This window comes from Oncorhynchus kisutch, linkage group LG11 (assembly GCF_002021735.2).
Source record: "Oncorhynchus kisutch isolate 150728-3 linkage group LG11, Okis_V2, whole genome shotgun sequence".
Taxonomy (NCBI): domain Eukaryota; kingdom Metazoa; phylum Chordata; class Actinopteri; order Salmoniformes; family Salmonidae; genus Oncorhynchus; species Oncorhynchus kisutch.
In genome coordinates this window covers 76,406,249-76,432,655 of record NC_034184.2, presented here as the reverse complement: position 1 = coordinate 76,432,655, position 26,407 = coordinate 76,406,249, and the positions used below count along the sequence as shown (strand labels likewise).

The 26,407-nt window shown below is 44.0% G+C and overlaps 1 protein-coding gene across 1 annotated transcript in view; it reads left to right on the top strand.

Moving 5' to 3' along the window:
* LOC109900125 (contactin-associated protein-like 2) overlaps nt 1–26,407 on the top strand; it is a 116,284-nt gene that overhangs the window by 17,515 nt on the left and 72,362 nt on the right. The window contains exons 3-5 of the mRNA XM_031835027.1: nt 6,509–6,624; nt 7,090–7,174; nt 26,352–26,407. The exon at nt 26,352–26,407 is cut by the window's right edge and continues 101 nt beyond it. Coding sequence (XP_031690887.1) covers nt 6,509–6,624; nt 7,090–7,174; nt 26,352–26,407 — 257 coding nt within the window. The remainder of the gene's footprint in view (nt 1–6,508; nt 6,625–7,089; nt 7,175–26,351) is intronic.

The following is a 26,407-nucleotide window of genomic DNA, read 5'->3' as shown; positions in this document are numbered from 1 at the left end:
CTGCTAACCTACAAAGCATTACATGGGCTTGCTCCTACCTATCTCTCTGATTTGGTCCTGCCGTACATACCTACACGTACGCTACAGTCACAAGACGCAGGCCTCCTAATTGTCCCTAGAATTTCTAAGCAAACAGCTGGAGGCAGGGCTTTCTCCTATAGAGCTCCATTTTTATGGAACGGTCTGCCTACCCATGTCAGAGACGCAAACTCGGTCTCAACCTTTAAGTCTTTACTGAAGACTCATCTCTTCAGTGGGTCATATGATTGAGTGTAGTCTGGCCCAGGAGTGGGAAGGTGAACGGAAAGGCTCTGGAGCAACGAACCGCCCTTGCTGTCTCTGCCTGGCCGGTTCCCCTCTTTCCACTGGGATTCTCTGCCTCTAACCCTATTACAGGGGCTGAGTCACTGGCTTGCTGGGGCTCTCTCATGCCGTCCCTGGAGGGGGTGCGTCACCTGAGTGGGTTGATTCACTGTTGTGGTCATCCTGTCTGGGTTGGCGCCCCCCCCTTGGGTTGTGCCGTGGCGGAGATCTTTGTGGGCTATACTCAGCCTTGTCTCAGGATGGTAAGTTGGTGGTTGAAGATATCCCTCTAGTGGTGTGGGGGCTGTGCTTTGGCAAAGTGGGTGGGGTTATATCCTTCCTGTTTGGCCCTGTCTGGGGGTGTCCTCGGATGGGGCCACAGTGTCTCCTGACCCCTCCTGTCTCAGCCTCCAGTATTTATGCTGCAGTAGTTTATGTGTCGGGGGGCTGGGGTCAGTTTGTTATATCTGGAGTACTTCTCGTGTCCTATTCGGTGTCCTGTGTGAATCTAAGTGTGCGTTCTCTAATTCTCTCCTTCTCTCTTTCTTTCTCTCTCTCGGAGGACCTGAGCCCTAGGACCATGCCCCAGGACTACCTGACATGATGACTCCTTGCTGTCCCCAGTCCACCTGGCCATGCTGCTGTTCCAGTTTCAACTGACCTGAGCCCTAGGACCATGCCCCAGGACTACCTGACATGATGACTCCTTGCTGTCCCCAGTCCACCTGGCCATGCTGCTGCTCCAGTTTCAACTTCCACCTGACTGTGCTGCTGCTCCAGTTTCAACTGTTCTGCCTTATTATTATTCGACCATGCTGGTCATTTATGAACATTTGAACATCTTGGCCATGTTCTGTTATAATCTCCACCCGGCACAGCCAGAAGAGGACTGGCCACCCCACATAGCCTGGTTCCTCTCTAGGTTTCTTCCTAGGTATTGGCCTTTCTAGGGAGTTTTTCCTAGCCACCGTGCTTCTACACCTGCATTGCTTGCTGTTTGGGGTTTTAGGCTGGGTTTCTGTACAGCACTTTGAGATATCAGCTGATATACGAAGGGCTATATAAATAAATTTGATTTCATTTGATTTGATTATATAACCCTCTGTTCCACCCATGTTTGTGTGTGGAATTGTTTGTTGTTTCGTGTATGTGCACGCTAGACTGGTCTGCGCTGGGTTATGGCAACCCATATTGTGTTTAGGGTTCTTAGTGCCGTGTGTTTTGTTCGCCAAAATAAAAGGCTCCTTTGTCTACCCAACTTCTGCTCTCCTGCGTCTGACTCCCTTACAGCCAGTTACACATACCTAACAGATACTGGGGTGCAAAGGAGCAAGATAAATAAATAAATATTTTTAATTTATTTGTTATTTTACCAGGTAAGTTGACTGAGAATACATTCTCATTTGCAGCAACGACCTGGGGAATAGTTACAGGGGTGAGGAGGGGGATGAATGAGCCAATTGTAAACTGGGGATTATTAGGTGACCGTGATGGTTTGAAGGCCAGATTGGGAATTTAGCCAGGACACCAGGATCAACACCTCTACTCTTACAGAAAGTGCCATGGGATCTTTAATGACCTCAGAGAGTCAGGACACCCGTTTAACGTCCCACCTGAAAGACAGCACCCTACACAGGGCAGTGTCCCCAATCATGGTATGGTATGGTATGCCTTGGTATATTTTTTTAGACCAGAGGAAAGAGTGCCTCCTACTGGCCCTCCAACACTATTCCCAGCACCATCTGGTTTCCCATCCAGGGACTGACCAGGACCAACCCTACTTAGCTTCAGAAGCAAGCCAGCAGTGGTATGCAGGGTGGTATGCTGCTGGCGAATGATGAGGTAGATTGGGATGAGGTAGATTGGATGGGCTATTTACATATGGGCTATGTACAAGTGCAGTGATCAGTGAGCTGCTCCGACAGCTGCTGCTTAAAGCTAGAGAGGGAGATAAGAGTCTCCAGCTTTAGTGATTTTTGCAGTTATTTCCAGTCATTGGCAGTAGAGAACTGGAAGCAGAGGTGGCCGAAGGAAGAATTGGCTTTGGGAGTGACCAGTGAGATATACCTGCTGGAGCACATGCTACGGGTGGGTGCTGCTATGGTGACCAGTGAGCTGAGATAAGGTGGGGCTTTACCTAGCAGAGACTTGTAGATGACCTGGAGCCAGTGGGTCTGGCAACGAGTATGAAGCGAGGGCCAGCCAACGAGAGCGTACAGGTCGCAGTGGTGGGTAGTATATGGGGCTTTGGTGACAAAAGGGATGGCACTCTGATAGACTACATCCAATTTGTTGAGTAGAGTGTTGGAGGCTATTTTGAAAATTACATTGCCGAATTTGAGGATCGGTAGGATGGTCAGTTTTACGAGGGTATGTTTGGCAGCATGAGTGACGGATGCTTTGTTACGAAATAGGAAGCCGATTCTAGATTTAATTTTCGATTGGAGATGCTTAATGTGAGTCTGGAAGGAGAGTTTACAGTCTAACCAGACACCTAGGTATTTGTGGTTGTCCACATATTCTAAGTCAGAACCGTCCAGAGTAGTGATGCTGGACGGGGAGGCAGGTGTGGGCAGCGATCGGTTGAAGAGCATGCACTTAGTTTTACTAGCATTTAAGAGCAGTTGGAGGCCTCGGAAGGAGAGTTGTATGGCATTGAAGCTCATCTGGAGGTTAGTTAACACAGTGTCCAAAGAAGGGCCAGAGGTATACAGAATAGTGTCATTTGCGTAGAGGTGGATCAAAGAATCACCAGCAGCAAGAGCGACATCATTGATATATACAGAGAAGAGAGTCAGCCCGGGAATTGAACCCTGTGGCACCCCCATAGAGACTGTCCAGAGGTCCGGACAACAGGCCCACCGATTTGACACACTGAACTATATCAGAGAAGTAGTCGGTGAACCAGGTGAGGTAATCATTTGAGAAACCAAGGCTGTTGAGTCTGCCGATAAGAATACGGTGATTGACAGAGTCGGAGGCCTTGGCCAGGTCAATGAAGACAGCTGTTAATGGTGGTTATGATATCGTTTAGGACCTTGAGCGTGGCTGAGGTGCACCCGTGACCAGCTCCGAAACATGATTGCATAGATGGATGGATATATGTCTGTAACAGTTTGGGTCTAGAGTGTCTCCCCCGTTGAAGAGGAGGATGAACGTGGCCGCTTTCCAGTCTTTAGGAATCTCAGACGATACGAAAGAGAGGTTGAACAGACTAGTAATAGGGGTTTCAACAACGGTGGCGGATCATTTTAGAAAGATTGTCCAGATTGTCAAGCCCAGCTGATTTGTAGGGATCCAGATTCTGCAGCTCTTTCAGAACATCAGCTGTCTGGATTTGGGTGAAGGAGAAGCAGGGGGGGGGGGCTTGGTCCAGTTGCTGCGGGTGGTGCAGAGTTGTTGGCCGGGGTTGGGGTAGCTAGATGGAAAGCATGGCCAGCCGTAGAGAAATGCTTGTTGAAATTCTCGATTATCGTGGATTTATCGGTTGTGACAGTGTTACCTGGCCTCAGTGCAGTGGGCAGCTGGGAGGAGGGGCTCCGCAGTAAAATAAAACAATGAGAGCTGCCCTCAACAACAGTTTACAAGTCATATTGACATTAGAGAAACGCATAAAGCAATCACAGGTGTTGCTTGGTAGAGCTAAGACAACAACAGGTGAGACAACAATGGGTAAACAGCTAGGACAACAACAACTGGTAAATGGTGATGAATGGGCAGAGAGGGTCATGTAGCTTCACACAGGGCCTGAGAGAATGCCAATTGTGTGCAAAGCTGTCATCAAGGCAATTTGTTTAACACTTTTTGCTTACTACATGATTCCATATATGTTATTTCATAGTTTTGATGACTTCACTATTATTCTACAATGTAGAAAATAGTAAAAAATGAAGAAAAACCCTTGAATGAGTAGGTGTTCTAGAACTTCTGACTGTTAGTGTATGTTGAAGGGGGTGGGACTCAAGCTGCATCCCTGTCTCACCCCACGGCCCTGTGGACAGAAATGTGTGTGTTTCTTTTCCAATGTTAACCGCACACTTGTTGTTTGTGTACAAGGATTTTAGAATGTTGTTTGTTTTTCACCAAACCCCTGCTATAAATCAATTTGTATAGCAGAACCTCATGCAAAATTGAGTCAAAAGCTTTTTAAATCAACAAAGCATGAGAAGACTTTACCTTTGTTTAGGTTAGTTTGCTTGTCAAATCAAATCAAATGTTATTTGGCACGTGCGCCGAATACAACTGGTTTAGACCAGTGAAATGCTTACTTACAAGCCCTTAACCAACAATGCAGTTTTAAGAAAAATACCTACAACAATAAGAAATAAAGTAACAAAAAATTAAATACCAGCAGTAAAATAACAATAGCAAGGCTATATACAGGGGGCACCGGTACAGAGTCAATGTGCAGGAGCACCGGTTAGTCGAGGTAATTGAGGTAATATATACATGTGGGTAGAGTTATTAAAGTGACTTATGCATAGATAATAACAGAGAGTAGCAGCAGCGTATAGGGGGGGGGGGGGCAACGCAAGTAGTTGTTTTCGGTAGCCATTTTATTAGATGTCCAGTAGTCTTATGGCTTGGGGGTTGAAGCTGTTTAGGAGCCTCTTGGACCTAGACTTGGGCTCAGGTACCACTTGCCTGCAGTAGCAGAAAGAACAGTCTATGACTAGGGTGGCTTTAGTCTTTGACCATTTTTAGGGCCTTCCTCTGACACCACCTGGTATATTGGTCCTGGATGGCAGGAAGCTTGACCCCAGTAATGTCCTGGGCTGTATGCACTACACTCTGTAGTGCCTTGCGGTCGGAGGCCAAGCAGTTGCCATACCAGGCAGTGATGCAACCAGTCAATATGCTCTCGATGGTGCAGCTGTAGAACATTTTGAGGGTCTGAGGACCCATGCCAAAACTTTTCAGTCTCCTGAATAGGTTTTGTTGGGTCCCCGTGTTAAGGATCAGTGTTGTCACCTTCCCTTACCATATGGGGGTGGCCCATCAGGAAGTCCAGGATCCAGTTGAAGAGGGAGGTGTTTAGTCCCAGGGTCCTTAGCTTGGTGATGAGATTTGAGGGCACTATGGTGGTGAACGCTGAGCTGTAGTCAATGAATATTATTCTCACATAGGTGTTCCTTTTGTCCAGATGTGACAGGGCAGTGTTGAGTACAATAACGATTGCATCATCTGTGGATATGTTGGGTCGGTATGCGAATTGGAGTGGGTCAAGGGTTTCTGGGATGATGGTGTTGATGTGAGCCATGACCAGCCTTTCAAAGTGCTATGGGTCAATAGTCATTTAGGCAGGTTGACTTAGTGTTCTTGGGCACAGGGACTATGGTGGTCTGCTTGAAACATGTTGGTATTACAGACTTAGACAGGGAGAGGGTAAAAATGTCAGTGAAGACACTTGCCAGTTGGTCAACGCATGCTCGGAGTACACGTCCTGGTAAACCGTTTGGCCCTGCGGCGTTGTGAATGTTGATCTGGTGAAAGGTCTCACTCCCATGTGAATGCTCTGAGAGACTCTGGGTTGAGGTCAGTGATGAAGTAATCTACAGTACTAGTGCAAAGGGATGAGCTGTTGGTGTACCTACCGTAGGAGTCTCCTCGAAGCCTACCATTGACTATGTACAGACCCAGCATGCAACAGAACTGCAGGAGTTGTGACTCATTTTTGTTGGTTGTTTTGTCATAGTATCTATGAGGGCATATTTGGGAGGGAATTATGTCACCTCTAGGTGCAGCAGGTGTTTGTCCCTCTGTGTGCTGAGTTTATCGGGTTCTTGTCCAGTTCTGGAATTTAGGTCGCCACAGACTAGTACATGTCCCTGAGTCTGGAAATGGTTGATCTCCCCCTCTAGGATGGAGAAACTGTCATCGCTAATGTATGGGGATTCTATTGGGGGGATATAGGTAGCACACATGTGGACATTTTCTCTGTTGAGATCATTTTCTTTTTAATTTCTCGCCAGATGTAAAATGTTCCTGTTTAGACTCATTTAATAGAGTGGGTTAGGTTTGACACCCCCTGAGTCCCTTCCCAGTTTCACTGGTAGTTTGGTAGGTGGGACTACCAGCTCTCTGTAACCTAGAAGGCAACAAATAGGTCCGTCTCTTCTATACCATGCTTTTTGTAGGATGATAATGTCTGTATTTCCAATTTGATTAAATCTGGGTTCCTGCTCTCTCTTTCTCTCTCTCTCAGAAGACAAGGTGTGGACTACAGTGGTCAATAATCTACCAGCCCAGACCTCAGTGACCGGGTCTAGCAGAGAGAGACGCACTGTGCTGCAACTCAACTACAGTGCCTCTATGGAACAGGTACACACACGCACACACACACACACACACACTCACACACTCACACACACTCACACGCGCACGCACACACATGCACGCTCAAACACACTCACACACTCACACGCACGCACACTCACACACTCACACGCACGCACATGAACACTCACACACACTCACGGTCACACACGCACACTCACACACACGCACGCACTCACATGCGCACGCACACACTCACACACTCACACACACACAAACACTCACACACACACTCACACACACACACTCACACACACACACACACACACACACACACTCACACTCACACACACACACACACACACACACACACACACACACACTCACACTCACACTCACACACACACAGAATTCAATGGCTGTGCAAGTAACTCATCCTACCCTACTCCCGTTTTTATTTTATGTGTGTGTGTGTGTGTGTGCGTGCGTGTGCGTGTGTGTGTGTTACAGGTCACAGCTATTACTACCAGTGCTGAACACTGTCAACAACATGTGTCGTACGCCTGCCGCATGTCCCGACTGCTCAACACACCCGGTAAGAGAGTGTGTTCTTTTTTCTTCTGCTGCTTGGACACGGCTATCAGTCTCCTCCTCTCTTCCCCGTTGGATCGTCACCCCTGTAGACAACCCGCTAATTAACGTCTAATTATACTATCCATCTTTCTGTGCTTTAATGTTTGACGAACAGAACTTTTCTTCAAGGTTGCTTCAGTTTTCCTCTTTTCCAAAGAGGAATTCCAAGATTAAAATATTCACTTATGTAATTAAATATTCAACTATGTAATTAAATATTCACTTATGTAATGAAATATGCTCAAGGCCCTGTCTATCTCTGACTTTGTTATTTGAGTTAGAGTCCAGCCGATGCTGAGGACATCAATGACATTAGCAAGACGCTCAGTTTGTCAGGAAGAAAGAAACTAAAGATTAGATGACAAGAGAGAAACACTGATGTATAATGGCAATGTGTGGGATGGAATGTCTCTATCGCTTCCTTTTCTCTCTCTCTCTCTCTCTCTCTCTCTCTCTCTCTCTCTCTCTCTCTCTCTCTCTCTCTCTCACTCTCTCTCTCTCTCTCTCTCTCTCTCTCTCTCTCTCTCGCTATCTGTGTCTCCTCTCTCTCTCACTCACTCTCTCACTGTCTCCTCTCTCTCTCTCTCTCTCTCTATCTCACTCACTCACTCACTCACTCACTCACTCACTCACTCACTCACTCACTCACTCTCTCGCTCTCTCTCTTTCTCTGTCACCTCTCTCTCTGTCTCCTCTCTCACTCTCTCTCTCTCTCTCTCTCGCTCTCTCTCTCTCAATTTCACTCTCACTCACTCTCTCTCTCACTCTTTCTCTGTCTCACTCTCTCTCTCTCCTCTCTCTCAAGTACATAACTCTTTTATACACACAGGCTCATGTCTGTTGACTTTTATCTGAGTAGGAACTGTGTGTCTTAGTACAAACACAGCTCAGATATGAGCTAACATTTCCACAAGGTTGAACATTTATTTTACAGAGAGTAATATTGTGTGTGTGTTCTTTCAACCAGCTATAAAATCCCATTAAGGAAGATATTGTGTGTTGTGTATTTCAAGGCTCATGACAACATTAGCAACAACACCTCAGTGGAAGTCATGGAAAGAAGACAAGTATTCTAATTTTCCTCCCCGCGTTCTCTCTCTCTCTCTGCTCCCTCTCTCTCTCTGCTCCCTCTCTCTCTGCTCCCTCTCTCTGTCTCTCTCTCTGCTCCCTCTCTCTCTCCCTCTCTCTCTCTCTCTGCTCCTTCTCTCTCTGCTCCCTCTCTCTGTCAATTCAATTCAATTCAATTCAAGGGCTTTATTGGCATGGGAAACATGTGTTAACATTGCCAAAGCAAGTGAGGTAGACAACATACAAAGTGAATATATAAAGTGAAAAACAACAAAATGAACAGTAAACATTATACATACAGAAGTTTCAAAACAGTAAAGACATTACAAATGTCATATTATATATATATACAGTGTTCTAACAATGTACAAATGGCTAAAGGACACAAGATAAAATAAATAAGCATAAATATGGGTTGTATTTACAATGGTGTTTGTTCTTCACTGGTTGCCCTTTTCTCGTGGCAACAGGTCACAAATCGTGCTGCTGTGATGGCACACTGTGGAATTTCACCCAGTAGATATGGGAGTTTTTCAAAATTAGATTTTTTTTCGAATTCTTTGTGGATCTGTGTAATCTGAGGGAAATATGTCTCTCTAATATGGTCATACATTGGGCAGGAGGTTAGGAAGTGCAGCTCAGTTTCCACCTCATTTTGTGGGCAGTGAGCACATAGCCTGTCTTCTCTTGAGAGCCAAGTCTGCCTACGGCGGCCTTTCTCAATAGCAAGGCTATGCTCACTGAGTCTGTACATAGTCAAGGCTTTCCTTAGTTTTGGGTCAGTCACAGTGGTCAGGTATTCTGCCGCTGTGTACTCTCTGTGTAGGGCCAAATAGCATTCTAGTTTGCTCTGTTTTTTGTTAATTCTTTCCAATGTGTTAAGTAGTTATCTTTTTGTTTTCTCATGATTTGGTTGGGTCTAATTGTGCTGCTGTCCTGGGGCTCTGTAGTGTGTGTTTGTGTTTGTGAACAGAGCCCCAGGACCAGCTTGCTTAGGGGACTCTTCTCCAGGTTCATCTCTCTGTAGGTGATGGCTTTGTTATGGAAGGTTTGTGAATCGCTTCCTTTTAGGTGGTTGTAGAATTTAACAGCTCTTTTCTGGATTTTGATAATTAGTGGGTATCGGCCTAATTCTGCTCTGCATGCATTATTTGGTGTTCTACGTTGTACACGGAGGATATTTTTGCAGAATTCTGCGTGCAGAGTCTCAATTTGATGTTTGTCCCATTTTGTGAAGTCTTGGTTGGTGAGCGGACCCCAGACCTCACAACCATAAAGGGCAATGGGCTCTATGACTGATTCAAGTATTTTTAGCCAGATCCTAATTGGTATGTTGAAATTTAGGTTTCTTTTGATGGCATAGAATGCCCTTCTTGCCTTGTCTCTCAGATCGTTCACAGCTTTGTGGAAGTTACCTGTGGTGCTGATGTTTAGGCCAAGGTATGTATAGTTTTTTGTGTGCTCTAGGGCAACAGTGTCTAGATGGAATTTGTATTTGTGGTCCTGGTGACTGGACCTTTTTTGGAACACCATTATTTTGGTCTTACTGAGATTTACTGTCAGGGCCCAGGTCTGACAGAATCTGTGCATAAGATCTAGGTGCTGCTGTAGGCCCTCCTTGGTTGGTGACAGAAGCACCAGATCATCAGCAAACAGCAGACATTTGACTTCGGATTCTAGCAGGGGGAGGCCGGGTGCTGCAGACTTTTCTAGTGCCCTCGCCAATTCGTTGATATATATGTTGAAGAGGGTGGGGCTTAAGCTGCATCCCTGTCTAACCCCACGACCCTGTGTGAAGAAATGTGTGTGTTTTTTGCCAATTTTAACCGCACACTTGTTGTTTGTGTACATGGATTTATAATGTCGTATGTTTTACCCCCAACACCACTTTCCATCAGTTTGTATAGCAGACCCTCATGCCAGATTGAGTCGAAGGCTTTTTTGAAATCAACAAAGCATGAGAAGACTTTGCCTTTGTTTTGGTTTGTTTGATTGTCAATTAGGGTGTGCAGGGTGAATACATGGTCTGTTGTACGGTAATTTGGTAAAAAGCCAATTTGACATTTGCTCAGTACATTGTTTTCATTGAGGAAATGTACGAGTCTGTCTCTCTCTCTGCTCCCTCTCTCTCTCTCTCTCTCTCTCTCTCTCTGCTCCCTCTCTCTCTCTCTGCTTCCCTCTCTCTCTCTCTGCTCCCTCTCTCTTCTCCCTCTCTGCTCTCTCTCTCTCTGTGCTCTGTGCTCTCTCTCCCCCTCTCTCTGCTCCCTCTGCTCTCTCTCTCTCTCTGTGCTCTGTGCTATGTGCTCTCTCCCCCTCCCCCTCCCCCCTCTCTCTGCTCTCTCTCGCTCTCTCTCTCTCCCACCCCCCCCCCCCCCCCCCCCCCCTCTCTCTCTGGCTCTCGCTCTCTCTCTCTCTCTCTCTCTCTCTCTCTCTCTCTCCTCTCTCTCTCTCTCTCTCTCTCTCTCTCTCTCTCTCTCAGTTTAACCAATGATCAAGGTTGCTGTACCATTCAGTTGAGTTTGGATTGAAAATTGAAATATTAGATGGGATTTTGTGTCAGGGTTTCTGCTGGGTGCTAAAGTATGTCATTTCAGAGAGGTATGTTTTTGTGAATAGTAATGCTGCCAAGCAGAACAGTGAGAAGCTGAATAATATAGACAGCGGAAGGTAAGAGACAGAATAATAAAGACAGAGAAAGGTAAGAGGCAGAATAATATAGACAGGGGAAGGTTAAGAGGCAGAATAATATAGACAGGGGGAGGTAAGAGGCCAGAATAATAAAGACAGGGGAAGGTAAGAGGCAGAATAATAAAGACAGGGGAAGGTAAGAGGCAGAATAATATAGACAGGGGAAGTTAAGAGGCAGAATAATATAGACAGGGGGAGGTAAGAGGCAGAATAATGTAGAGAGGGGAATGTAAGAGGTGGAATAATATAGATAGGGGAAGGTAATATACATAATAATATAGACAGGGGAAGGTAAGAGGCAGAATAATATAGACAGGGGAAGGTAATATACATAATAATATAGACAGAGGAAGGTAAGAGGCAGAATAATATAGACAGTGGAAGGTAGGAGGCAGAATAATGTAGACAGGGGAAGGTAAGAGGCAGAATAATGTAGAGAGGGGAATGTAAGAGGTGGAATAATATAGACAGCTGAAGGTAAGAGCAGAATAATGTAGAGAGGGGAATGTAAGAGGTGGAATAAATATAGACAGCGGAAGGTAAGAGGGAGAATAATATAGACAGCAGAAGGTAATATACATAATAATATAGGCAGAGGAAGGTAATATACATAATAATATAGACAGGGGAAGGTAAGAGGCAGAATAATATAGACAGGGGAAGGTAAGAGGTAGGTGGAATAATATAGACAGGGGAAGGTAAGAGGCAGAATAATATAGACAGGGGAAGGTAATATACATAATAATATAGACAGGGGAAGGTAAGAGGCAGAATAATATAGACAGGGGAAGGTAATATATATATAATAATATAGACAGGGGAAGGTGAGAGGCAGAATAATATAGACAGGGGAAGGTAAGAGGCAGAATAATATAGACAGGGGAAGATAAGAGGCAGAATAATATAGACAGGGGAAGGTAATATATATAATAATATAGACAGGGGAAGGTTAAGAGGCAGAATAATATAGACAGGGGAAGGTAAGAGGCAGAATAATATAGACAGGGGAAGATAAGAGGCAGAATAATATAGACAGGGGAAGGTAATATATATAATAATATAGACAGGGGAAGGTAAGAGGCAGAATAATAAAGACAGGGGAAGGTAAAGAGGCAGAAAATAGACAGGGTAAAGGTAAGAGGCAGAAACATATAGACAGGGGAAGGTAGAGGCAGAAATAATATCGACAGGGGAAGGTAAGGAGGCAGATAATAAAAGACAGGGGAAGGTAAGAGGCAGAATAAATATAGACAGGGGAAGGTAATATACATAATAATATAGACCGGGGACGGTAAGCAGGCAGAATAATGGTAGACAGCCGGAAGGTCAGAGACAGAAAATATAGACCAGGCGGAGGTAGAGGCAGAATAATATAGCACAGGGGAAGGTAAAGAGGCAGAAAATATTACGACAGGGGAAGGTAAGAGGCAAGAATAATATAGACAGGGGAAGGTACAGAGGCAGAATAATAAAGACAGGGAAGGTAAGAGGCAGAATAATATAGACAGGGGAAAGGTATATACATAATAATATAGACAGGGGAAGGTAAGAGGCAGAATAATAAAGACAGGGGAAGGTAAGAGGCAGAATAATATAGACAGGGGAAGGTAAGAGGCAGAATAATATAGACAGGGGAAGATAAGAGCCAGAATAATATAGACAGGGGAAGGTAAGAGGTGGAATAATATAGACAGGGGAAGGTAAGAGGCAGAATAATATAGACAGGGGAAGGTAAGAGGCAGAACAATAAAGACAGGGGAAGGTAAGAGGCAGAATAATAAAGACAGGGGAAGGTAATATACATAATAATATAGACAGGGGAAGGTAAGGGGCAGAATAATGTAGACAGCGGAAGGTAAGAGGCAGAATAATATAGACAGGGGAAGGTAAGAGGCAGAATAATATAGACAGGGGAAGGTAAGAGGCAGAATAATATAGACAGGGGAAGGTAAGAGGCAGAATAATGTAGACAGCGGAAGGTAAGAGGCAGAATAATATAGACAGGGGAAGGTAAGAGGTGGAATAATATAGACAGGGGAAGGTAAGAGGCAGAATAATATAGACAGGGGAAGGTAAGAGGCGGAATAATATAGACAGGGGAAGGTAAGAGGCGGAATAATATAGACAATGGAAGGTAAGAGGCAGAATAATATAGACAGGGGAAGGTAAGAGGCAGAATAATAAAGACAGGGGAAGGTAAGAGGCAGAATAATATAGACAGGGGAAGGTAAGAGGCAGAATAATATAGACAGGGGAAGATAAGAGGCAGAATAATATAGACAGGGGAAGGTAAGAGGTGGAATAATATAGACAGGGGAAGGTAAGAGGCAGAATAATATAGACAGGGGAAGGTAAGAGGCAGAACAATAAAGACAGGGGAAGGTAAGAGGCAGAATAATAAAGACAGGGGAAGGTAATATACATAATAATATAGACAGGGGAAGGTAAGGGGGCAGAATAATGTAGACCAGCGGAAGGTAAGAGCAGAATAATATAGACAGGGGAAGGTAAGAGGCAGAATAATATAGACAGGGGAAGGTAAGAGGCAGAATAATATAGACAGGGAAGGTAATATACATAATAATATAGACAGGGGAAGGTAAGAGGCAGAATAATAAAGACAGGGGAAGGTAAGAGGCAGAATAATATAGACAGGGGAAGGTAAGAGGCAGAATAATATAGACAGGGGAAGGTAAGAGGCAGAATAATGTAGACAGCGGAAGGTAAGAGGCAGAATAATATAGACAGGGGAAGGTAAGAGGTGGAATAATATAGACAGGGGAAGGTAAGAGGCAGAATAATATAGACAGGGGAAGGTAAGAGGCGGAATAATATAGACAGGGGAAGGTAAGAGGCGGAATAATATAGACAATGGAAGATAAGAGGCAGAATAATATAGACAGGGGAAGGTAAGAGGTGGAATAATATAGACAGGGGAAGGTAAGAGGCAGAATAATATAGACAGGGGAAGGTAAGAGGTGGAATAATATAGACAGAGGAAGGTGAGAGGCAGAATAATATAGACAGGGGAAGGAAAGAGGCAGAATAATATAGACAGGGGAAGGAAAGAGGTGGAATAATATAGACAGGGGAAGGTAAGAGGTGGAATAATATAGACAGGGGAAGGTAATATACATAATAATATAGACAGGGGAAGGTAAGAGGCAGAATAATATAGACAGGGGAAGGTAATATACATAATAATATAGACAGGGGAAGGTAAGAGGCAGAATAATATAGACAGGGGAAGGTAAGAGGCAGAATAATATAGACAGGGAAGGTAATATATAGTCTAATATAGACAGGGGAAGGTAATATACATAATAATATAGACAGGGGAAGGTAAGAGGCAGAATAATATAGACAGGGGAAGGTAATATACAAAATAATATAGACAGGGGAAGGTAAGAGGCAGAATAATATAGACAGGGGAAGGTAATATACATAATAATATAGACAGGGGAAGGTAAGAGGTGGAATAATATAGACAGGGGAAGGTAAGAGGTGGAATAATATAGACAGGGGAAGGTAAGAGGCAGAATAATATAGACAGGGGAAGGTAAGAGGCAGAATAATAAAGACAGGGGAAGGTAAGAGGCAGAATAATATAGACAGGGGAAGGTAATATACATAATAATATAGACAGGGGAAGGTAAGAGGCAGAATAATGTATACAGCGGAAGGTAAGAGGCAGAATAATATATACAGGGGAAGGTAAGAGGCAGAATAATATAGACAGGGGAAGGTAAGAGGTGGAATAATATAGACAGGGGAAGGTAAGAGGCAGAATAATATAGACAGGGGAAGGTAAGAGGCAGAATAATATAGACAGGGGAAGGTAATATACATAATAATATAGACAGGGGAAGGTAAGAGGCAGAATAATGTAGACAGCGGAAGGTAAGAGGCAGAATAATAAAGACAGGGGAAGGAAAGAGACAGAATAATATAGACAGGGGAAGGTAAGAGGCAGAATAATATAGACAGGGGAAGGTAAGAGGCAGAATAATATAGACAGGGGAAGGTAAGAGGCAGAATAATAAAGACAGGGGAAGGTAAGAGGCAGAATAATATAGACAGGGGAAGATAATATACATAATAATATAGACAGGGGAAGGTAAGAGGCAGAATAATGTAGACAGCGGAAGGTAAGAGGCAGAATAATATAGACAGGGGAAGGTAAGAGGCAGAATAATATGGACAGGGGAAGGTAAGAGGCAGAATAATATAGACAGGGGAAGATAAGAGGCAGAATAATATAGACAGGCAGAATAATGTAGACAGCGGAAGGTAAGAGGCAGAATAATATAGACAGGGGATGGTAAGAGGCAGAATAATGTAGACAGCGGAAGGTAAGAGGCAGAATAATATAGACAGGGGAAGGTAAGAGGAAGACTAATAAAGACAGGGGAAGGTAAGAGGCAGAATAATATAGACAGGGGAAGGTAATATACATAATAATATAGACAGGGGAAGGTAAGAGGCAGAATAATAAAGACAGGGGAAGGTAAGAGGCAGAATAATATAGACAGGGGAAGGTAAGAGGCAGAATAATAAAGACAGGGGAAGGTAAGAGGCAGAAAAATATAGACAGGGGAAGGTAAGAGGCAGAATAATATAGACAGGGAAGGTAAGAGGCAGAATAATATAGACAGGGGAAGGTAAGAGGTGGAATAATATAGACAGGGGAAGGTAAGAGGCAGAATAATATAGACAGGGGAAGGTAAGAGGCAGAATAATAAAGACAGGGGAAGGTAAGAGGCAGAATAATAAAGACAGGGGAAGGTAATATACATAATAATATAGACAGGGGAAGGTAAGGGGCAGAATAATGTAGACAGCGGAAGGTAAGAGGCAGAATAATATAGACAGGGGAAGGTAAGAGGCAGAATAATATAGACAGGGGAAGGTAAGAGGCAGAATAATGTAGACAGCGGAAGGTAAGAGGCAGAATAATATAGACAGGGGAAGGTAAGAGGCAGAATAATATAGACAGGGGAAGGTAAGAGGTGGAATAATATAGACAGGGGAAGGTATGAGGCGGAATAATATAGACAGGGGAAGGTAAGAGGCAGAATAATATAGACAGGGGAAGGTAAGAGGTGGAATAATATAGACAGGGGAAGGTAAGAGGCAGAATAATATAGACAGGGGAAGGTAAGAGGTGGAATAATATACACAGGGGAAGGTAAGAGGCAGAATAATATAGACAGGGGAAGGTAAGAGGCGGAATAATATAGACAATGGAAGGTAAGAGGCAGAATAATATAGACAGGGGAAGGTAAGAGGTGGAATAATATAGACAGGGGAAGGTAAGAGGTGGTATAATATAGACAGGGGAAGGTAAGAGGTGGAATAATATAGACAGGGGAAGGTAAGAGGCAGAATAATGTAGACAGCGGAAGGTAAGAGGCTGAATAATATAGACAGGGGAAGGTAAGAGGCAGAATAATATAGACAGGGGAAGGTAAGAGGCAGAATAATTTAGACAGGGGAAGGTAAGAGGCAGAATAATATAGACAGGGGAAGGTAAGAGGTGGAATAATATAGACAGGGGAAGGTAAGAGGTGGAATAATATAGACAGGGGAAGGGAAGAGGTGGAATAATATAGACAGGGGAAGGTAAGAGGTTTGAATAATATAGACAGGGGAAGGTAAGAGGTGGAATAATATAAACAGGGGAAGGTAAGAGGTCTGGCCATAACATGTTGATCATCTCACTTGCCTTTTTTTTCTGACCTATTACATTGGTGTACTAGTTTTGGTTTGATCGTTTTTATAGTTTTCTTTTCACAGATGCCAGAAAGAAAGCTACGTTATATAGACAGTGTTCCCATATTTTTTATGTCTGTATTGTCATTTGAGTTCATACAGTAACTGTACCACTCGGTAAACAGAGTGGTTTTGTGCCTTGTGGAGTGGAAAATAGCATGCAGTCTCACTCACAAGAATATGATTGTGAAATGCTACTGTGTCATTTACAATGGGTTCTGGCTGGGTGTGTAGTGATGTTTTATATTGTTGCTGCCATCAATACAGTTCCTACCATTCCTCTACAATATGTTTTGATGTGGACTACAGAGCTAAGCTTTTTCACTCGTTTAAAACAACCTCTGTGGAGATTCAAGGGTACAATATGGTGTGTGTGTGTGTGTGTGTGTGTGTGTGTGTGTGTGTGTGTGTGTGTGTGTGTGTGTGTGTGTGTGTGTGTGTGTGTGTGTGTGTGTGTGTGTGTGTGTGTGTGTGTGTGTGTGTGTCTATGCCTGCGTTTGTGCAATCTTGGGAGTGTGTGTGTGTGTGTGTGTGTGTGTGTGTGTGTGTGTGTGTGTGTGTGTAATACTCTGCTCCTGCTGTCATATCTCTCTACAGGTGCTGAGGCTCAATGCTTTACTGAATACCTCCCTACTCCTTCATCCATATCAGTTATGGAATTATCATATCACACACATACACCTACAGAGACTCCTTCATCCATATCAGTTATGGAATTATCATATCACACACACACACCTACAGAGACTCCTTCATCCATATCAGTTATGGAATTATCATATCACACACACATACACCTACAGAGACTCCTTCTGGAGTGGGCCATACACACTACCCTCTGAAGTGCCTTGCGGTCGGAGGCCGAGCAATGGCCGTACCAGGCAGTGATGCAACCAGTCAGGATGCTCTCGATGTTGCATCTGTAGAACCTTTTGAGGATCTCAGGACCCACGCCAAATCTTTTTAGTTTCCTGAGGGGGAATAGGCTTTGTCTTGCCCTCTTCACGACTGTCTTGGTGTGTTTGGACCAATCTAGTTTGTTGTTGATGTGGACACCAAGGAATTTGAAGCTCTCAACCTGCTCCACTACAGCCCCATCGACGAGAATGGGGACGTGCTCGGTGCTCCTTTTCCTGTAGTCTACAATCATCTCCTTAGTCTTGGTTACGTTGAGGGATAGGTTGTTATTCTGGCACCACCCGGCCAGAGGTGTGTGTGTGTGTGTGTGTGTGTGTGTGTGTGTGTGTGTGTGTGTGTGTGTGTGTGTGTGTGTGTGTGTGTGTGTGTGTGTGTGTGTGTGTGTGTGTGTGTGTGTGTGTGTGTGTGTGAGGTGCAAAGCCATTTCCTTCCGAGGTGGGTGAGGTTGAAAGGAGGTGAAATATCGCTCTCCCTCTCTTCCTTCCAGCGGTTAGTGCCGGTCGCTAGCTGGGTTAGCCTCAGTGGAGCTCCAGGGATGAGGAGGCTGGCAGGGCAGACAATCATGCCCACCCTGTCTCCCCCAAGGCCCCATACTTCATCTCAATAAGCCCCTGTCTCCTCTGCTTCTGAAGAGAAAATAAAGAGAGAAAATAAAGAGAGGAGAGGAGAGGACAGGAGAGGAGAGGAGTGGGTGGGGGTGTATCTCTGTGTGCAGCATAGAGAATAAGACTAAATATACTTTGGTGTTTTTGGATTGTCTTTATTTAGATTTATAATGATCTGAGAACCACATTTTAATCATGTTGTTTTCCTAGCAGTGTTAAGTCAAAACTGGACCAGACTGCACTTCTCCAGTTAATAAATACTGATGGGAGTTTGGTTGCTGATGGGGTTGCTAAAGTCATGCTGTCAATCTGAACGTTACAAATAGAACACACGGATCATAGAATTACATATAGAACACACGGATCATAGAATTACATATAGAACACATGGATCATAGAATTACATATAGAACACATGGATCATAGAATTACATATAGAACACGTGGATCATAGAATTACATATAGAACACATGGATCATAGAATTACATATAGAACACATGGATCACAGAATCTGTCTGTCTGTCTGTCTGTCTGTCTGTCTGTCTGTCTGTCTGTCTGTCTGTCTGTCTGTCTGTCTGTCTGTCTGTCTGTCTGTCTGTCTGTCTGTCTGTCTGTCTGTCTGTCTGTCTGTCTGTCTCTGTCTCTGTCTCTGTCTCTGTCTCTGTCTCTGTCTCTGTCTCTGTCTCTGTCTCTCTCTCTCTCTCTCTCTTCTCTCTACTCTCTCTCCCTCCCCTATCTATCTATCTATCTATCTATCTATCTATCTATCTATCTATCTATCTATCTATCTATCTATCTATCTATCTATCTATCTATCTATCTATCTATCTATCTATCTATCTATCTATCTATCTATCTATCTATCTATCTATCTATCTATCTGTCTGTCTGTCTGTCTCTGTCTCTGTCTCTGTCTCTCTCTCTCTCTCTTCTCTCTACTCTCTCTCCCTCCCCTATCTATCTATCTATCTATCTATCTATCTATCTGTCTGTCTGTCTGTCTGTCTGTCTGTCTGTCTGTCTGTCTGTCTGTCTGTCTGTCTGTCTGTCTGTCTGTCTGTCTGTCTGTCTGTCTGTCTGTCTGTCTGTCTGTCTGTCTGTCTGTCTGTCTGTCTGTCTGTCTGTCTGTCTGTCTGTCTGTCTGTCTGTCTGTCTGTCTGTCTGTCTGTCTGTCTGTCTGTCTGTCTGTCTGTCTGTCTGTCTCTGTCTCTGTCTCTGTCTCTGTCTCTGTCTCTGTCTCTCAATTCAATTCAATTCAAGGGCTTTATTGGCATGGGAAACATGTGTTAACATTGCCAAAGCAAGTGAGGTAGACAACATACAAAGTGAATATATAAAGTGAAAAACAACAAAAATTAACAGTAAACATTACACATACAGAAGTTTCAAAACAGTAAAGACATTACAAATGTCATATTATATATATATATATATATATACAGTGTTTTAACAATGTACAAATGGTTAAAGGACACAAGATAAAATAAATAAGCATAAATATGGGTTGTATTTACAATGGTGTTTGTTCTTCACTGGTTGCCCTTTTCTCGTGGCAACAGGTCACAAATCTTGCTGCTGTGATGGCACACTGTGGAATTTCACCCAGTAGATATGGGAGTTTTTCAAAATTTGATTTGTTTTCGAATTCTTTGTGGATCTGTGTAATCTGTGTAATCTGTAATCTGTAATATGTCTCTCTAATATGGTCATACATTGGGCAGAAGGTTAGGAAGTGCAGCTCTGTTTCCACCTCATTTTGTGGGCAGTGAGCACATAGCCTGTCTTCTCTTGAGAGCCATGTCTGCCTACGGCGGCCTTTCTCAATAGCAAGGCTATACTCACTGAGTCTGTACATAGTCAAGGCTTTCCTTAATTTTGGGTCAGTCACAGTGGTCAGGTATTCTGCCGCTGTGTACTCTCTGTGGAGGGCCAAATAGCATTCTAGTTTGCTCTGTTTTTTTGTTAATTCTTTCCAATGTGTTAAGTAGTTATCTTTTTGTTTTCTCATGATTTGGTTGGGTCTAATTGTGCTGCTGTCCTGGGGCTCTGTAGTGTGTGTTTGTGTTTGTGAACAGAGCCCCAGGACCAGCTTGCTTCTCCAGGTTCATCTCTCTGTAGGTGATGGCTTTGTTATGGAAGGTTTGTGAATCGCTTCCTTTTAGGTGGTTGTAGAATTTAACAGCTCTTTTCTGGATTTTGATAATTAGTGGGTATCGGCCTAATTCTGCTCTGCATGCATTATTTGGTGTTCTACGTTGTACACGGAGGATATTTTTGCAGAATTCTGCATGCAGAGTCTCAATTTGGTGTTTGTCCCATTTTGTGAAGTCTTGGTTGGTGAGCGGACCCCAGACCTCACAACCATAAAGGGCAATGGGCTCTATGACTGATTCAAGTATTTTTAGCCAAATCCTAATTGGTATGTTGAAATTTATGTTTCTTTTGATGGCATAGAATGCCCTTCTTGCCTTGTCTCTCAGATCGTTCACAGCTTTGTGGAAGTTACCTGTGGTGCTGATGTTTAGGCCAAGGTATGTATAGTTTTTTGTGTGCTCTAGGGCAACAGTGTCTAGATGGAATCTCTCTCTCTCTCTGCCATCACCTTTATTCAGTCGTTTGTCCCTCTGAGTAATGATGAGTGTTGAGCATCTCCCTGGCAGGCCTGATAAACAAATTAAACAGATGGATGGAATGAATGAAAAAGTGCCGTAAAAAAACGAGCGCATCTCCGCAGAAGCCATTTTCTCATGACATATCTGTCCATCGGCCTTAACCCCGACGCGTACAACACTAAATCTGACAGATAGTCACACACACACTCTCTCTCACACACTCTCACACACACACACACTCTCTCACACACACACACACACACACACACACACACACACACACACACACACACACACACACACACACACACACACACAAACAAACTGAAATGAAATTACCCTCCGGGAATGATGATTAGAGTTGTTTATGGTCTCCAGCCCACACTTTGCCATTTACAACGTCCAGTGTGTGTGGTGTGTGTGGTGTGTGTGGTGTGTGTGTGTGTGTGTGTGTGTGTGTGTGTGTGTGTGTGTGTGTGTGTGTGTGTGTGTGTGTGTGTGTGTGTGTGTGTGTGTGTGCGTGCGTGCGTGCGTGCGTGCATATGTGACCAGCATGCTAGTATGCAAATCCAGACCTTCAACAAGCCTCTACCATGCAAAGAGAGAGTGAGTGAGAGGAAGTTGGAGGAGTCAGAAATAGGGAGATGGAGGTAGAGCAGAACTGAAGAGAAGAGAGGGAGAGAGAGATGAGAGGAGGGGAGGGGTACATAGCAAGGGATTATGCAGAGCATGGGAATAGAAAAGAGAGAAAGAGGAGAAAAGAAGGAGGAGAGAGTGAATGCCAGAGGGGAAAGCATTCTTTCAGATAACCTGGTGACTGACAGCTTAATTTCCCTGCCATAGAGATCAAGGCCTGAACCAGGCAATTAGATCCAAAATGGACTCCACGGTGTTCATACCCCTGTCACTGAGATCATAGCCTTTCACCCAAACAGAGTGCTACTGCAGGTCATCAGAGCCATAATGGGCGCCATAGTGTTTGTATCCCTGTTGGAGTGGCAGGCCGATGGAACTTTAATGGCATCCGGACTGACTCTTCATATACATGTTAGTGACAGCAGACCCCAGCCATCAGAGCCCTAATGGTGTCTAGAAAATATTATTTCCAGCTCATTAGGAAGCTGTAGCCCTGTCCTTAACTACATGGATAGCAAGTGGCAACACACACACACACTCACACACATTGTACAGAAACTGTTTGACATATTCTCTCCTGTCCTGCTAATGTCCCAGTCTCCTTACAGTATACTGTAGCTAGGTATCTTCTGAGGAATGCTTCCTGTATCGATCTGTTGTCCATCTATCGATCAGCTCTCACCGTATCGATCTGTTGTCCATCTATCGATCAGTTCTCACCGTATCGATCTGTTGTCCATCTATCGATCAGCTCTCACAGTATCGATCTGTTGTCCATCTATCGATCAGCTCTCACCGTATCGATCTGTTGTCCATCTATCGATCAGCTCTCACCATTTCAATCTGTTGTCCATCTATCGATCTGCTCTCCCCATTTCAATCTGTTGTCCATCTATCGATCTGCTCTCCCCATTTCAATCTGTTGTCCATCTATCGATCTGCTCTCCCCATTTCAATCTGTTGTCCATCTATCGATCTGCTCTCCCTGTATTGATCAGCTCTCCCTCATATATAACTGTAGCTAGCTGGCCTTACAGAGACACACACACCCCCAATGTGTTATCTGAGTGTGTCATTAGACACACACACTCCCAATGTGTTATCTGAGTGTGTTATTAGTAATTATACAGTCTGATTTGAAATCCTTCAGATCTGTATTCTGACTCTCTCACATGTTTCTATGCATTCTGTTTTACATACCTGTTCTCTCTCTGAGCAGCTCAGGGAAGATAACCGTTGTCACCTACGTGAGACAGAGAGATATTGTGTGTTTCAGAGATAACCGTTGTCACCTACGTGAGACAGAGAGATATTGTGTGTTTCAGAGATAACCGTTGTCACTTACGTGAGACAGAGAGATATTGTGTGTTTCAGAGATAACCGTTGTTACCTACGTGAGACAGAGAGATATTGTGTGTTTCAGCGATAACCGTTGTCACCTCCGTGAGACAGAGAGATATTGTGTGTTTCAGAGATAACCGTTGTCAACTACTTGAGACAGAGAGATATTGTGTGTTTCAGAGATAACCGTTGTCACCTACGTGAGACAGAGAGATATTGTGCGTTTCAGAGATAACCATTGTTGTTTCTTACTCCTCTCCTCCCTATACTGGTTCTCTTCAATTATAATATTCTTTGCATTTTCAATTTGGGATTTTATTATAAACAACAGAAGAGAAGTCCAATATCCTTATATTGTGAACATTATTTAAAATAAATAGGAAAGCCATCTTCTCCTGTCTCACACACATACTCATCTTCAGACCTCTTGACTTTTCCCACAATGTATTCAATTATTTTCCCCCTCATCAATCTACACACAATACCCCATAATGACAAAGCAAAAACAGGAATGTCACATTTACATAAGTATTCAGACCCTTTACTCAGTACTTTGTTGAAGCACCTTTGGCAGCGATTACAGCCTCAAGTCTTCTTGGTTATGATGCTACAAGCTTGGCACACCTGTATTTGTGGAGTTCCTCCCATTCTTCTCTGCAGATCCTCTCAAGCTCTGTCAGGTTGGATAGGGAGCGTCGCTGCACAGCTATTTTCAGGTCTCTTCAAAGATGTTAGATCTGGTTCAAATCCAGGCTTTGGCCTGGCCACTCAAGGACATTCAGAGACTTGTCCCGAAAACACTTCTGCGTTGTCATGTTGGAAGGTGAACCTTCGCCCCAGTGTGAGGTCATGAGTGCTCTGGAGCAGGTTTTCATCTAGGATCTCTCTGTGCTTTGCTCCGTTCATCTTTCCCTCAATCCTGACTAGTCTCCCAGTCCCTGCCACTGACAAAACATTCCCACAGCATGATGCTGCCACCACCATGCTTCACCGTAGGGATGGTGCCAGGTTTCCTCCAGACGCTTGGCATTCAGGCCAAAGGCTCTCCAATATCCACAGAGAAACTCTGGGGCTCTGTCAGATTGACCTTTGGGTTCTTGGTCTCCTCCCTGACCAAGGCCCTTCTCCCCCTACTGCTCAATTTGGCCAGGCGGCCAGCTCTAGGAAGAGTATTGGTGGCTACAAACTTCTTTCATTTAAGAATGATGGAGGTCACTGTGGAGGAGGTCATTGCTTGGTTTTTGCTCTGACATGCACTGTCAACTGTGAGACCTTATATAGACAGGTGTGTGCCTTTCCAAATAATGTCCAATCAATTGAATTTACCACAGGTGGACTCCAATCATGTTGTTGATACATCTCAAGGATGATCAATGGAAACAGGATGCACCTGAGTTTAATTTTGAGCTAGCTAACATAACGGTACATAACGCTCTGTTGTCCGTAAGGACAGCGTTGCTAATAAATTGTCAGCCAACATAACATGTAACATAACTTATTTGAAAAATCATTACTGATCGGACTTCGGACTGCATATATTCCGCCATTTTCTTCAAATCTGAAAACGTTGTGAAGCCACGCCCATTTTCTGAAGAATTGCATTAAGCACCCTAAAAGCACGGGAATAGTGTCCACTGCTTGTGTACTTCGTATTTTGGAAAATTTAGTACGACATTCGGGAGCTCTGACATGCGGACTACATCCATACTATGACCAATAAGCATACTAACTATATCCATACTATGACCAATAAGCATACTAACTATATCCATACTATGACCAATAAGCATACTAACTATATCCATACTATGACCAATAAGCATACTAACTATATCCATATTATGACCAATAAGCATACTAACTATATCCATATTATGACCAATAAGCATACTGACTATATCCATATTATGACCAATAAGCATACTGACTATATCCATCTATATCCATACTATGACCAATAAGCATACTGACTATATCCATATTATGACCAATAAGCATACTGACTATATCCATCTATATCCATACTATGACCAATAAGCATACTAACTATATCCATACTATGACCAATAAGCATACTACAAAGTCCATACTCATGTCACAAATAGTGCGGTTAGTATGAGTATTCGAACACAGCTCTGCTCTTTCCATGACATAGACTGACCAGGTGAATCCAGGTGAAAGCTATGATCCCTTATTGATGTCACTTGTTAAATCCACTTCAATCAGTGTAGATGAAGGGGAGGAGACAGGTTAAAGAGGGATCTTTAAGCCTTGAGACAATTGAGACATGGATTGTGTGTGTGTGTCATTCAAAGGGTTAATGGTCAAGACTAAATATTTAAGTGCCTTTGAACAGTAGGTGCCAGGCACACCGGTTTGAGTCAAGAACTGCAACGATGCTGGGTATTTCACGCTCAACAGTTTCCCGTGTGGGTCAAGAATGGTCCACCACCCAAAGGACATCCAGCCAACTGGACACAACTGTGGGAAGCGTTGGAATCAACATGGGCCAGCATCCCTGTGGAACGCTTTCAACACCTTGTGGAGTCAACATGGGCCAGCATCCCTGTGGAACGCTTTCAACACCTTGTGGAGTCAACATGGGCCAGCATCCCTGTGGAACGCTTTCAACACCTTGTGGAGTCAACATGGGCCAGCATCCCTGTGGAACGCTTTCGACACCTTGTGGAGTCAACATGGGCCAGCATCCCTGTGGAACGCTTTCAACACCTTGTGGAGTCAACATGGGCCAGCATCCCTGTGGAACGCTTTCGACACCTTGTGGAGTCAACATGGGCCAGCATCCCTGTGGAACGCTTTCAACACCTTGTAGAGTCAACATGGGCCAGCATCCCTGTGGAACGCTTTTGACACCTTATGGAGTCAACATGGGCCAGCATCCCTGTGGAACGCTTTCAACACCTTGTGGAGTCAACATGGGCCAGCATCCCTGTGGAACGCTTTCGACACCTTGTGGAGTCAACATGGGCCAGCATCCCTGTGGAACACTTTCGACACCTTATGGAGTCAACATGGGCCAGCATCCCTGTGGAACGCTTTCGACACCTTATGGAGTCAACATGGGCCAGCATCCCTGTGGAACGCTTTCGACACCTTTGTAGTCCATGCCCAAACGAATTGAGGCTGTTCTGAGGGCAACTCAATATTCGGACGGTGTTCCTAAAGTTTTGTACAGAGTGAAATCCCGAGTGGCGCAGTGGTCTAAGGCACTGCATCTCAGTGCAAGAGGTGTCACTACAGTCCCTGGTTTGAATCCAGGCTGTGTCACATCTGGCTGTGATTTGGTGGGTGGCACACAATTGGCCCAGTGTCATCTGGGTTTGGCTGGGGTAGGCTGTCATTATAACTAACTTGCCTAGTTAAATAAATGTTAAATAAAAACACACAAAGAGACACAAGAAAGAGAGACTTAGATTGGAATATATTGGTAATCTGTGTTTTTATACTAATATCTCTGTGTGTGTGTGTCTCTTCAGAGGGAACCCCCTACACATGGTGGGTGGGTAGGAGCAGTGAGAAACATTTCTACTGG